Source organism: Arachis hypogaea, chromosome 13 (genome assembly GCF_003086295.3).
Source record: "Arachis hypogaea cultivar Tifrunner chromosome 13, arahy.Tifrunner.gnm2.J5K5, whole genome shotgun sequence".
Taxonomy (NCBI): Eukaryota; Viridiplantae; Streptophyta; class Magnoliopsida; order Fabales; family Fabaceae; genus Arachis; species Arachis hypogaea.
The window spans coordinates 4,754,812-4,770,074 of NC_092048.1; the positions used below are offsets into that span (position 1 = coordinate 4,754,812).

The following is a 15,263-nucleotide window of genomic DNA, read 5'->3' on the forward strand; positions in this document are numbered from 1 at the left end:
TTCTTTTTCTATCTTATTTATCCATCAACTTCACGCACTCCGGCTAATGAGTTATATCTCAAATGACATAGTCTCCCCATACTCAATTAAGAGGTTGTGGGTTCGAGTCTCCTATCTTTAGTAAAAAAAAAACCTTCACGCTTTCCATCTTTCAATGTTTAGGAGTGGACACAGTTACCGTATTTATTCTCATTATAGAATTTGAACATCGTACGGATTTTAAATTTATTAATATTTTTTATTATTTTTAAAAAATATATTTTTATATTTATAAATATATATATCTCGTTTACACGATAAACGAGATATACGAAAATTGAAAAACTAAGAATATTTATTTCAGTAAATATTTTTTAAATTATTTATTTCAGTAATTATTATAATTAATTTATTTATTAAAATAAAAAATCCTCTTGAAAAAATATTAAAGATCATATAAAGCTAATTTAATAATTGCTTTCAAGGATCTGTTGTGCACTTGTCATGTGCTTTTATGTGCAGAGTGAAAAAGACATGACCACTTGACCAGGATCCATGACTCTGCCTCGTGCTGAGGTATCTGCTCAGGTTCGGAATTTTTTTTTCATTTAAATAAAAAAATTAATTATTTACTGATTTAAAAAAAAATTAACAATCAAAATCATTCTCTTCATCGATATTTAGTTTAAATGAAGGGACAACTTTTATATTTACCTTCTTGTATAAAAAAAATAAAGAGTAAAGTATCGTTTTTATCCTTAACATTTGAAGTAAGTTTTATTTGTGTTTTTAATGTTTAAATTGTTCTATTTGTATCCTTAACGTTTATAAAAGTGATTCAATGTTATTATACTATCAATTATATTAACAAATCAGATTATATTTTTCAATTATTCTTACTTGGATGTATTCATTCTCAATTAGGTCTCACTTGAATGTGTTCGATTTTAATATTATACCCACTATTTGTGTTTAGATTCAATTATGTCCCTAGAAAAGTGAATTATGTAAATGTTGTAGGAATTAGTTTCAACTTTTGATGAGCTATTTTTCGGAGTGGATCATCGATTTTATCCCAGACATTTGTATTTTAACTCCAAGAAAATATTTTCAAAACTCAAACTAAAGCGATGTGTAATTGACGGCAAGATAACAGTGAATCACTTTTACAAACGTTAAGGATACAAATAGAACGATTTAAACGTTAAGGACACAAATATGATTTACTGTAAATATTGGGAATAAAAATGATACTTTACTCAAAATAAATTATATAAAAAAAATTGAGAGAGTCACCATGAGATGTCTAAATTATGATTAAAATATTAATCAATATTAATAAGAGAAAAATTAAAAATATTAAGCCATAAGTATAAATTAGTACATATAATTGATGGTGAGCTGGGCTTCTTAAATATTTAATTAGGAATTTGATTCCTAGAATATATATATATAGAAGAAATTATTATGACTCAAAATTTATCCCCTACACATATTATATATACCATTATACCAGGTTGACTTGTGAAAATTTCCATTTTACTTACCCTAATTATCACATATTTGAAACGAATTATTGTGTTAAAAAATGAGTCACCATTGTGAGAGATATTACTTAGGATAAATGACGAATAAATCCATGTTCCTAAAAAAAGGTACACACAAATAATTGTTAATTTCTTACCCTAACACTGACAATCACATGACAAGGTTGTATGGTCCCCCTCATAGCTTAGTTGAAGTGTGAGTAGGGCAGATTTTGCAGACATTTTTCTTCCCTTGAAGTTGTCTCCTTTTTTTTTTTTTTTGGGTCAAATAATGTGCCTGTAAATTCTAAACTTTAGACTATTCTTTTCTACACAATTCAATGGAAGTCTTTTTACCTTGTTGGTGTGTTCTTAATCTCCTATCTAACATAGTAATATAATTATAATCAATATGTTGCCTAAATATTTATACGGCTTCTTCAGAAAATAGGAATGATTCAAATCAAACCATGTTTTTTAATTTTATATGCTTTGTTAAAATGTTTAGCAAGCCTTTTTCCTTAAAAGGTAATTTGTGAAAACAAAACATAAAATTGAATAAACGTGTTGTTGACTTCTGAGCTCATCACATGCTTAATCACACTCTAATTCGTCAATACAAGAGGGTTACATTTTTCTTATTTGAAAGAAAACTGCAGCAGCCTAGCTATTAAAATAAAAATAAAAAATTGAAGCCACCAAGTCAGATTGTTACATATTGGACTCTTAACCGTCCGTTTGTTTTGTGTTTTTATTTTTTATTTTTATCTTTTAATTTTATTTTTTTTTTATAAAATTTAAAAATAAAAAATATTACAAATACAAATAAAAAATAAAGATACAAACTAAACACACCTTTAAGGTTTCATTTAGTTTTGTTTTTTGTTTTTTTAGTTTGTTTCCAAGCATGTTTAAGAAATTGAATTATAAGCTTTTAAATGAAAGTAGTATTATAGTTAAAATAACAAACAAAAAAAGTTGACGAGTTAATGAAATATAATAAACATTTTCTAATATAGAATTTTGAAAAATTCTTAATATTTATCCTAACATACAGTTTGCAAAACTGTTTCCAGCTGACAATAAAATGTTAAAAGCAATACACAAATTAAAGAGGAAAATGTTAAATTTCTTTGGTATTTTTTAACTCAGCACATTAAAAACTAATTTGTTACGGTATTGAGTTCCATTTAAAAATTTATCGCTGTTAAATAGGTAAAGAAAACCCTTTTTGTTGTTTATTAAGAGACCTTTTTAAATGGTAACCATGTTGGTGGATGGTAAATCCAGGTGCCAAAGCAGTATTGGCTCTAGTGTTAGATATTTGAATTATCGACACATACACATACCTTATAACAATCTTGTGCTTGATTACTTTTCTGCTTGAAGACAACTCCTCCTATTCGGTAAAAACTTTTCATGAATAATTATGTATTGTCATTTCAAGTCACAACTTCAAGTCTTCAACACTGAAGACAAATAATAATAATAATAATAATAATAATAATAATAATGGTGTACATACTTCAACTTCAAGGTTGTATTCGGCGGTGAGAATAAGAAAAAATAAGATACAAATAACATAAAATACAAATAATATAGATATAAAAATGAATATTTTTATATTTTGTTTAGTAATAAATTTAATATAAAAAATAAATTATAAAGTCTAATTTACAATATTTTTTCATACAATAATTTTAGAATGAAAAATATAATGACAAAAAATATAATTATGAAAAATTAATAAAAATAATAAAAAATAAATTATATTTTTTGTTAATTTTTTTTGTTTTTTTAATAAAAATGATATAAAATATATATATTAATTTAGTGTGTCTAAACATAATAGATTTTATACTAGAAAAATTGAGACTTGAGAGTAATTGTATTGAAGATGAATGTGATTAATGATTGAATTGAATTGTTAGTAAGTTCTACAGAACATATTATGCAGCTTTTTATATGAATAGAGTGGGCAACTAATATGTTATAACTGCATAACTATCTTATGCTTTAAGTGACTGTATTACTGCTACTAACTACATTTTTTTTATCAGATTCTTTATCACAATTGCTATATACTTTATTAGAACATAATATCTGTGTTCATATCTCTTCTCCGAAACATAATTTTGTGTTTTTATGTTCTTATTTTTGTGTCTAAACAAACGTAGCCAAGTGTAGTGCTGCTTCCACATGAATCATGATTCCCACTTATTGATGCATATAATTCAGTGATGATTCATAAGTAGCTATGCGCATGCAAGGTTTTAGGCAATTGTTTTTGTTCAGTATTCTCCTTTTACAGATATATTCTATGCTTAAAGATTTATAATTGGTTCTGATAACTATTGAATTCCTTAATTATGTTCTAGTGTCATCTAATGTGCATATGGGTTTTTTGGGGGGTCATGGATCTAATGGGGATGTAGTTGGTGGCTTGGTGACTCATTGTAATTTGTTTTTTCTTGGACAGGAATTTTGGCAATTTTTGTGATTTTAATTTTGGTGCACTATGCTTTTTTTTTTTTTTGATAGATTGGACAGCCCCAATCTTAAGTATTATATTACACACTAATATATATTTAAGAGTTTTATTTACTATTTGACAATTGCTAATATTTAAATTCAGGTACAACATATTAAGAGGTAACATATTTAACCACTAAACTAAAATTTCAGTTAAGTGATGCACTATGCTTACATTTTTATAGTCGGTCTGAGTGTCTAGGCCCATGGGCCAAATTCTTGTAGAGTACAAGCTGCAACACGGGATATGACTTATGGGTCTGGCCCTGTTGATTAGTGAGGCACACGGACAAAAAAAAAATTATTTTTTTAAAATGGCATCTTATTTATACTTTCACTCAAATTATAAATTTGTTGAGTCGTTAGTGTTATCTTACCATCTACCCTCTATGTATCTATGTAAAACACACTAGAACATTGTATTTAACCAGGAGTGTTTGAAATTTGTATCCAAATATTACCATTCACTATAAACTTTAACATCTAAGATGGTTATCATTTGAAATGTTTATCTAACAATAATATGCCAACAGTATAACATAAGATTCTATTATTTTATTAATGACATGATTATTACTTATTAGCGTATATTATAAAATCTTACTTCTTCTAATATGATTAACTTTTGATATCATTATGCAACAATATGTCTTCCTCTCATAATAATTCTTGTGTGTGTAACTTTAAAAGAATTTAAAACTCTTAATTATTAGCTTTAATATAATTAACCTTTGAGATTTTTTTATGCAAAGATATATATTCCTCTCATATTCCTTTAATGTTAACTTAAAAAAAAAGTCTTAATTTAAAATAAAAAAAAGTTTTATGATAGAAAACATTTACACGAGATATATAATTTATAATTTAAAAAAATACTAGAAAGCCAGTAATTAGTTATCAATATTTAAAAATATGAATTAAAAATATATTATTACATTAATAGACTAAAGAAATTGAATTAATGTCTAAAAGTGATGGACACAAACAATAAATTCTGCTAGTCTTTGAATATTTCTCATAATTTTACATACAATACGTTATTCTTATATAAAATATTTACATACTATTTTAATCAACGGGTGAGATTAATTCATAATCTTTTAGTTAATCAAGTTTAAATTATAAAAGTAGACTTAATTTTTAATAAATTGAGCCATGAATCCAATCTAACTTTTATGACACCACATATGAATCCTAATTCCTCCGTGTAATTATCACAAGATATTGTCAAAACTTTATGGATTAGAGGATTAAATTCCATGTATAAAATTAAAAAGAATTTAAACCGGGCAAAGATGTTTGTAGTTTAAATCCATAGCTTTTGCATAGACTTATGACCTGTAACATAAAAAGTAGCTAGGCACCAAAGATGACTTGTTTGGGGACGCTCAACCATTCTCAAATCAATCAAATCAAAATCAAAATTCTCATTACACATACCAATGACCATATCTTCCTTCTCCTACAAGCTATCCATCCATTATAACATTTCTTTCTTCACTCCTCACAACTTCATTGGTATTTGATCATGTCTAGTGCTACCAAAAACATGAAGTTGAAAATGAAAGCTGAGCCACAATCTCCTCCTCCTACCATTACCAACATTGGAGCTGATGAAGCCCAAGTTGAAGATCAACCGTTGATTGGTGTGTTAGCAAACATACCCCTTCAATGGAACAGCAACACTGGTTGTTTTGTAGGACCAAGTGGTTTTGTTCTCAAGCAACAACTATCTAAGAGAGGGTTCAGACCCTTGAAAGTTGAAGTCCTTTGTTGTGGCCAAAGAGGTCATTCTGGTTTTGCTCTTGTTTACTTTGATTTGTTGGAACAAGCCACCATGTTTGGGAAGAGCTTCCAAAAGGGTGGTTGTGGCAAATGGGAGTGGAACAACGTTCTTGTTTGTCCCTCCAACAAGTTTCTCTATGGTTGGATTGCTAGCAATGACGACTACAGATTTGAAGGGATTGTTGGTCAGCATCTTAGGAAGACAAGAGGTTTGAACTTGAAGGGTGTTTTTGATGACATGAAAGAAGAAGAACAAGATGAGAAAACGGTGCTGCATTACAATAATGAGTTGCATTCATCAAAGGGTGGTGGATTTTCCTTCCTTATTGATAATCTCTTGAAGCAAAAGGATGAGGTGGTTCAACGTTACCATCAAGGTTCACCATCTTAAAGTTCATGTGCTATTATTCATCATAACCCGAAGGATACTATTACATTGTACCAGAAAAAAGGAAAAATTATTATATGATCCTCTTTTACATGTCCTCCATGGGAGTTTAATTTATATGTTAGCAATGCAATAGAATCAGTATATTTATTATGCAAGAGTATGCATTGTGAGCATATAATCATGTATGCTTTAAATGAAAGTAAGTTAATTCAATCAATATGGCAACTGAACTTTGGAATAGTATCTTTACACTAAAGTAATATGGCTTCATGTGTTAGTGCTACTGTGTGTGTTATAGATATGGGGGAGGCTCATCAGAGTGCACAGAAGTATCTAGAAAACATCATATCTCAGCGTGAGGATGTTAGGGTGCTGCTGAAGCAGGAGATTGAGATGAGAAGCACTGCACTGGTTGTAGGGCAAGTCCTAAATGAAACTGAGTTGGGAAAAATCCACAAAGAGAAACTAATGGTATATACTTTGATAGTTTAAGAAGATGCTTTAAATGTGTCATCATTTGGATGAACTTTTAGGCCATTTGACAGTATTTATTCTTTGTTAAAACTTGTAAGTTTGTAATGAGTCATAGAAAGCATTTCAAGTATTTTAGCATCTTTTGGTCTTGCAGATTGAGAATGCTAGTTTGGAACAAAGAAAAGCTGATCACAATTTAGTCTTATTGTTGGAGAAACACAAGGTTTGTTTCTGAGTTTAATTGAGTTATTGCATTAATGTTGATGTGTGTTGAAATTACTTATTGATCACTAGTTTACTACCAACACTGGCAGAAACAGAAGGAAGAACTTCACAGAGGGATTATTGATTTTGAAACGGGTGTTGAAGAGAAGCACATGCTGGAGTTGGAAATGGAGCAAATGAAAGGGGCTCTGAAAGTAATGAGGCATATGGGAGATGCTGGTGATGAAGAAATGCGTGCAAGGATTGACACCATTCAAGAAAGGCTCAAGGAGAAAGAACAATACAAATACAACAGGTTTGAAGCAATGAATCAAACACTTGGTGTGCATGAGGACTTACAAAGGGTGAGTGACATTGTTCTAAAGGAAACAAAAACATGTTGAGTAATAAGTTAGACTAATAAGAAATTTTCATGTGAAAATCAGTTTTTGAAGGAATGTTCAAAAAGCATTTCCGCATGTATCAAAAGTGATGCAGACCTTGATTACAAACCGTTTCTTCATGTGGCCAAGAGAATTTGTTTTGACGACAAAGAAGTGGGTTTGTCCTCAGAGGGGAACTACTACCTTGAGGATCCTAGCTGGAATCCATTTTCCAATATTGAAGGAATCGACACGGTATGTACTTATCGAATATTATCTTTACTCGTTAAACAATAGTTTAGTCAATTATGTCAAATTATCGAGCGGTTATCAATTATTATTTTTACATAAAAATAATTTCATATGAATCTCCACCGTCCAAAAATCTATAGTTTAGTGGTAATTGTTCTTGGATTTGTCATTACGATACCATGCATTGATTTTATGTTGTCATTGTAAAATTCAGGAGGAGACGGATATAAATGATTAGAGATTCAAGTGTTTTAGGAAGGATGATGTTGATGATGAAGCTTACAATGTTGGAGGGAAGAATGTTACCTTTAAGTAGGGTTCAGTGTGGTAGTGCCAAAAAGAAAGCGTAGGTTAATATTTAAACGAGCGTGGTAAGCGGTAACTTAATGTTGTTAATATCTTTTTGAGAAATTTTCTGTTATCTATTTTCTGTTTGTCTTAGACTTAGTTCCATTTTGGAAAACAATTATAGGTGATAATAATTTCATTATTTCCTCCTTTTCTTCTCTTTTTTGTTTTGTTTTAGGTGCAACTATGATTTGTCTATAGAAAATAATGTACTAAAAGTTAATTAATAATTAGTGTTGATGACTATAAAGAATAATGTTATATATTTAAATTTTTTTGTTAAGTAACTTCAATTAAATTAGTATATCATAACAAAAATCAGTTATGACTAACATTATTTTAAATTTTATTATTTAACTTGGTTAGTTTTAGTTCATAAAAAATTTAAGTATATAATATTATTTAGTATTTTTATATAAATATGAAAATTAAGATATGAACATATGTAATGTTAAAAACTTTAATTACTTATATTAAATTATTTAATAATTTTTAACTATTAATTTATTTTTGAATTAGGTCAACTTGGGTCAGAAAATGTATATACATTAATAAAGCTTAAAGAGGCCGATTTATGGGCCACGTTGGATAACATAAGTGGGCCGTTCAAAAGTGTTATTTGGGCTAACAGGAGGTTTTGTTTTGTACAGCCGAAGATGAATAATGTGTTTTGAACAAAGAAAAAGTAAAAGAAGTGTAATGGATTCTTTTTCAACTAGTATTGTCAAATATGACTATTATAATAAAAAACTAAAAAGTGTATAAAACTAACTTGTGCATGTAACTATTTATTGGCGCAATAAATTTTTAAATGGAGTTCAGATTTACGACAGATTAGTCAATAGTTCAGATTTGCGACAGATTAGTCATTGAGTTACTGAATTAAAAGATACGTGGGACAACTAAAAATAATGAAAACGGTATAATAAAAAATTATAAGAGATATTACATAGTAAGAGATGACACTTCACAACACCGTTCAAATTGAAAAGATTCATTTAGTTTCGTTGTCTTGCCTACTGTCGGGAGTGGATTTTTTCAAGTGAAAAAAAAAAGGATGGTATTCAGTATTTAATCTAACTATTGATTATTCTTTTTTTTATTTATTTTTGCTTTCACTTATAAAATTAAAAGTTAAAGATTACTCTGCATTTTATCCAATATAAAAAAAACTGGAGATGATCTATTTTCGCTATCCCCTAGTAGTAATTCATACCTAATTTTGTTTTTGTTTGTTAATTTATCCCTTGATCTCAATTCCCAAGAAAAATGGACTCGTTGCATGCGTGTAAATATTATCTGAATAGGCATACAAAGAAAGTGATGGCTAATTGGTCATTGTAAACTGAGTATCCAATAAAGCATGCTGGGGAAAGACTATCGAGGAAATAGTTGGCAAATCTACCTATCATGGATTCATTCTCACACCCTTTTTTTTTTTTTAATCTTAACGTACTTGATCTAAATGAGAAGGGAACTTCATGTATTTTCATAATTGAGTTGGTGTGAAATTTTTATGCACAAATTTTATGTATCATTTTACATACGTTACCTTAAGGATATAATTTTATTTACTGATAAGATAAGAGAGTTTTATATAGTTTTTTTAAATTATACATTGTCATACTATAGTTTGTAATGTTTGTCAAAGTACTTATAAAACACATGCTACACAAATAATTAATGTATACAACTACGGTGCAACTATCACAAATAGAGGTGCATTTTATAGTTGTATATTTCTAAAAAAAATGTTATAAATATTGGATATCGTTCAATTTTAGTATTAACAGTGATTCGTAAAAATAAAAGAAAATAATAAAAATATCATTATATTATGAAAAAAAACACAAATAGTGCAAATATAATTTTACTTAAATAAAAAAGGTTCAAAACAACACTTATTTACAACAGTTATACCAGTAAATTATACACGTACCAGTTGTTCGAATAGCATTTGTGCTTATAAGAACTATACATGGTAATTAAAATATCGAATTACTTGAAACGCTCTCAATATTTAGAGTAAATAGTCATTTGTGTATTCGAAAAATTTTGCTTTTAATAAAATGGATCTCTATATTTATTTTTATAAAATAAATCTTTTAAATATCAGTTTGCTTGACAAAATGACTTAATGGTTTGTGAAATAGAACAGATGTTTTGGGATCCATTTTACCAAAAATAAATATAAAAACTTATTTGTCAAAATTAAAATCTTTGAGTATTAAAATAGGAGAAAATATTCAATTTGATCCTTGAAATTATACTCGAACTTTAATTTAGTGTTTAAAATTTTAATAGTCTCAATTTAGTCCCTAAACTTTTCAATTGACCCTGTAACAGAAACCACTGCAAAAACTAACGTGATTAGAATTTGAAAAGTTTAGGGACTAAATTAAAACAATTAAAACTTTAAACACTAAATTGAGACTTGAGTGTAATTTCAGGGATCGAACTGAATATTTTCTCATCAAAATAGTTATTTACTCTAATATTTATATGAGAAAGCACTGGTTTGTGACGTTAGAAAGAACACATATGATGGATTTCGACGAGAAAGGCATTAAGGCATGCTATGTTGTTAATCTTTTTCACTTTTGAAGGAGGGTAGGTAGCTACTAAGGTATCCAAAGTAAATAATTTTCTTTTAGCTGCATCCATTAAAATAAAAGTGAAGGTGGTGGATGATGGATGGTATCACAGTTGTAGATCACTGTGTGACCGTTGGATACCATTAACACAAAGAATCAAGCCCCACCCATGTGCTTCTTTTCACCACAAATGCTTGCTATGATGTGACTTCTTTTGTTGGCTATGGTGTGCTAAGATAATAATAGATTGCCTTAGCGAAACTAAGTCTAGTTGGGAGAATCATTTCATTTTTTTGGCATTCTTGTCTTTTCTTCCACTTGTCTCCTCTATCTTATTTATTCCTCCACAGCATATATACATGATATTCGGAACACAAACCAATGGAAATCAAATTTCAGATTATCCACTCTTATTTTCATATCATTTTTCATTAAATATAAATAAATATTATCCATTTTTTCAATTTTTTTTATTTATATCAAGAGTATAAATATTACTTTTATATATGGAGCAATTTTTCGACCAACAATAAAAATTTAGAAAAAAACAGTCAAAACTTGCCTTATTTAGTATTCATTAATTATCGCAACAATTAATGAATGTTAAATAAAATAAGTTATAGTTGTTTTTGGCTGATTTTCTTTGGTTACCAAACATTTTCGTTAATGAAATTATTCCTTGACATGCTGAATTAGAGAAAAGGTAAAGGCCAAACTAACCCTTAACACAATATAATTGCCCTAAATTTAATGGGCTAATTGGGCTTGGATCATACCCAACCATTCCATGTGAGTTAAGCAACTCAACATCTCATAAAAATACGTGCCAACTAATTATCTACAAAAATATAACGCGTTAAAAAATTGCCTAACACATGATAGTTCAAAATAATGTTACCCTATATTTTCAATCAACATGTAGATCTTCGAAGTTTTCTCTTACATTATTAATTAGGTCATAAAGACCGATTTGCTTCACTTCCCTTTTGATCAAGTAAAGTGAAGTTAAGCTAGCCGGTGCCTCAATTAAAACCATATCATTCATTATTCGTCAAAGTAGTTGTTGGCATTGTTATTTTTGTCGTCGAGACAAGGAAAGAGGATTCTCTCAGTACACAACACATTGCATATGGTTTGGTCATGTGCACTTTCCAATCTTCAATTTTGATTTTTATTTTAATCTTATGCTACATCTTTCAACAATGAAAACGACGTGCAAGTACCCAAATCATATTGTATATAATTTTACATCGTATATGGTCCCCGAAAATATATATTCGAAGCACCACACAGTTGAGTAAGATAACAAATACAAGTAGATTTCAGTTCAATTAAAACAAAGGACATAACGTTAAAAGTTGACCATATTATAGTGTTAGACACACAGAATCAATTGTAAAAATATCATATATATATAAACACCATTCATATATTTTTATAGAATACAAATTAGCTGCGGGCTACCATTTTCTTTTTTTGGCTTATAGCCACTTCAGCTTAATTTCCCTACATATTTTCTCAACCCTTTCAATTTCCTTTTTTGCCCTTCCCAGTTACACACACCACTAACCCTACCATACAAAATTAAAAAAAAAAAAGAGTTCACTCCTCACGCACGCACATCAACATTTTACATTAATTAATCAAACCCCACCAATTAAAAAAAATTACACATTTTAGTAGTCCCAATTAAGTCTTCACTCTCTCCAATAACAACCCATCCCAGTCAAAAAGACAACCTAGAAACAAGTAATTGGAGGGAACCCTAAAAACTGACCTAATCTTTTTTTCTTTTGGGTAAATTGACCCCAGGAAAGAAAAAATAAAGGGTGTCATTGATATGATGACACTAGCAATGATTTTTTTTTTCTTTATATATATTTTTTCAGATACGGAAATTCTTGCCAGTGAAAGTTTGACCAAATTGCCAATTGGATGGAGCAATGTTCCAAGAGGTAGAGCTACGGCGGTCACTGGCTGTGACCCGAAATGAAAGGGCCTGGCCCACCAAAACCGCGTTGGACTGCCAGTTCTGGCCCCAGTTACGGCTCATGGGCATCCAGCCCGTCCTTGAGCCCTTAATGTAGGTCCTAGTGATGTCCCCAGCCCCCGCCACGTTGCTTATCAGAACCAGGTTGAAGTAACGGAATCCGTTGACTGTGAACCTAATCCCACCGTGCTTTCTGCATGGCACCCTGCGTAAATAACAACCAAACCCGTCACCACTTGTCACCCTTCTAACTCTTTCCAAGATTCCTTCGTTTCGAATTAACAAATTTTAATAAAGTTAAAACAAACTAAATATTATTTTGTAGGGTAAAGTTGTAAACTTACTAGTAACAAGAACAATAACCCATATCTTCTGACAAAAAAACAAAAGCACTTAAAGAACCCTACCCCACTTGCATTGAATCAGACACAAAGCCCATACCCTATGGTTCAGATTTCAGACTGTTACTTACCTAATCACCTAATCACATTAACAATAATTACTTAGTAAAGGAAACAACCATATAATCGATTATGCCTCACTCGGTAATAATTAATAAAATTAATTAACTAATAATAGGCAATATATATACACAAATACTAGTTTTAATGGGGACAAATACGATAGTCACTTTGTCTTATATAGACTATAATAACTAATTTTAGTATATAAATAATAATTTTTTTGTTAATAAATTCCTATAGGATCACATATTACGCATTAGCTTGGGCCCCATAAAGATTCTTTTACGCGCCTATTAGTTAAGAGTTAAGACGTTATAAATCGTTTTCCAAAGCCGAAAAGCATATTAATAAAACAAAACAATTTCTAACACAAATAAAGCAAGTATTAGGAAACGGCACAGTGGAAGTGATGTCTCACCGGCGATAAGCAACGGGGACAATTCCGGCGCGGTACTCAGCAATCTTAAGAAACATTGGCATGGCGAGGTCAAAGTGTGGGCGAGGAGGGTTGCACCAACCACCATTGTCATTTGGAAGCGCATAGTTAGGTGGACAGAAGTTAGTGGCGGTTATGAAGATGGAAGGGCTACCGGAATGGCACCACTGCTTGTCGTTTGCGCACTTTATCTCAAAACACGCGCCGCAGCTCAGCCCACTGTTGAACAGCGCCGTGCTCAATGCCGCCGTGTTAACGCCGTACCCTTGGCTGTACAAGTTCCCATAACCACATGCTCCACCTAAAACAACATCAAACACCACAAAACCTTTATTTCACCAAAACGTTGGTTCACTAGCCACATTTTTTATTTTTTTTTTATTACCAAATATAGGAGACTCGAACCCGCAACTTCTTTATTGAGTATGGAGAGATTATGCCATTTGGTTCACTAGCCACATTGTCACTAGTAAAACAGTGAAAATTTCCGTGCAATTATCTTCGTAATATTTATTAAAATATATCAAATCAATTAACTATTTTCAATTCCCTAATGCAAGTTTCAACAAAAATAAATACACATACCAGTGTATTTATTTACTTTAAAGTGTTACGTTATTTAATTTTCTCGTTTTATTAAAAACGTAACACGAGTGTAATTCACCTAAATATTCCATATATAGGTGTAACATAAAAAAAGGGGGCTAATGTGGTAGAAACTAACCCATGGTTCCGGAAGCATCAGATCCACCATAGAAGGTGGCGTGAGCACTTTGCCACGCGCCGCCAGTGTAGACACCTGGGATCCTTGCTTCGACCATGCAAATTAATAATGTGATGATGGGCACAATGTAGAGCACATTTTTTGCCATAGCCATTGCTACTTCTTTTTCTTTGACTAATAAGGAGCGGGAATATAATTAAGAATAATGTGTTAACGAACAGAGTCAGAGAATGAATGAAAAATGTGTGAGGCAATTGGGGCAGTGGGAGAGGGTGGACTACTTATGGACGAAGAGAAGGCCTACATGGTCCTCCACTATAGGGGCAATATTTGGAATTTTCAAATTTAGCTATTATATATTATTACTATTATTATTAAATGCCATGCCATTTTTGTATAATTTAAAACATTATTAAAATATACAATTTTATTTTTTTGGGGAACCAATATCGGTATGTATCTACTCTATTTTCGATCGCGTGTGAAACACGTCCCAATTGTATTCTTATGTACATGGTTAGGTGTGGGGTCCACTATATATTGAGATACTGAGATTTAGTATCGTATTTGTTAGTTCAAAAATTGGTACTAAAATTTTTGTTTCTATCTCTAAAATTTTAGTATGTTAGTACTTCCAAAAAATAGAAACATAGGGATTGAAATTTTTAGAGATGGAGACTGAAACTTTAATAACATTTTATATCTAAAATACTTTCATTTCAATTAATTAATTTCAATTTTATTCTTTGTGCAAATTAAATTAGAGTTTCATTCTTGTTTCAATTCATGTCTCTCATTTTGTACCAAATAGAATATTGAGATTTATTTCAATTCCTGTCTCTTAGTCTCTGTTTCTCAGTCTCAGTCTTTATTTTTCCGTCTCTGTCTCTCCACTAAACACTACCTAATAAGCAAGTATTTATGAACAGAGAAATAAAAATATATATTTTTTATCAATAAAGTTAAAAATATAAAATATATAAAAAATAAATTATAAATATATATAATATTACTCTCACAAAAAACTCCTTCAACTTGGCAAAATAGGAATTTTGATTTACCAAAATTCGATGGCGGAGATGCGCTTGGCTGGATCTTCTCGATGGACCAATACTTCGATTTTTTTCGGGTACCTGAGGAGGAGAAGCTCGGTATCGCTGGGATCCATATGACGGGACCGG

General features: G+C 30.3%; 2 protein-coding genes across 2 annotated transcripts; one reads left to right on the forward strand and one right to left on the reverse strand.

Moving 5' to 3' along the window:
• The first annotated feature begins 5,565 nt into the window (after positions 1-5,565).
• Positions 5,566-8,132, forward strand: LOC112736639 (factor of DNA methylation 4-like). The gene is made up of 6 exons (XM_025786176.3): positions 5,566-6,199; positions 6,512-6,684; positions 6,842-6,910; positions 7,002-7,256; positions 7,338-7,529; positions 7,741-8,132. The coding sequence occupies exons 1-6, from the start codon at positions 5,566-5,568 to the stop codon at positions 7,762-7,764; spliced, it is 1,347 nt and encodes a 448-aa protein (XP_025641961.1). The 3' UTR covers positions 7,765-8,132.
• Positions 8,133-11,861: 3,729 nt separating this feature from the next.
• On the reverse strand, positions 11,862-14,470 carry LOC112736640 (expansin-A6). The gene is made up of 3 exons (XM_025786177.3): positions 14,083-14,470; positions 13,341-13,659; positions 11,862-12,663 (listed from the first exon to the last, which is right to left on the reverse strand). Exons 1-3 carry the CDS (start codon positions 14,234-14,236, stop codon positions 12,354-12,356), a joined length of 783 nt encoding a protein of 260 aa, XP_025641962.1. The 5' UTR covers positions 14,237-14,470; the 3' UTR covers positions 11,862-12,353.
• Positions 14,471-15,263: the final 793 nt, after the last annotated feature.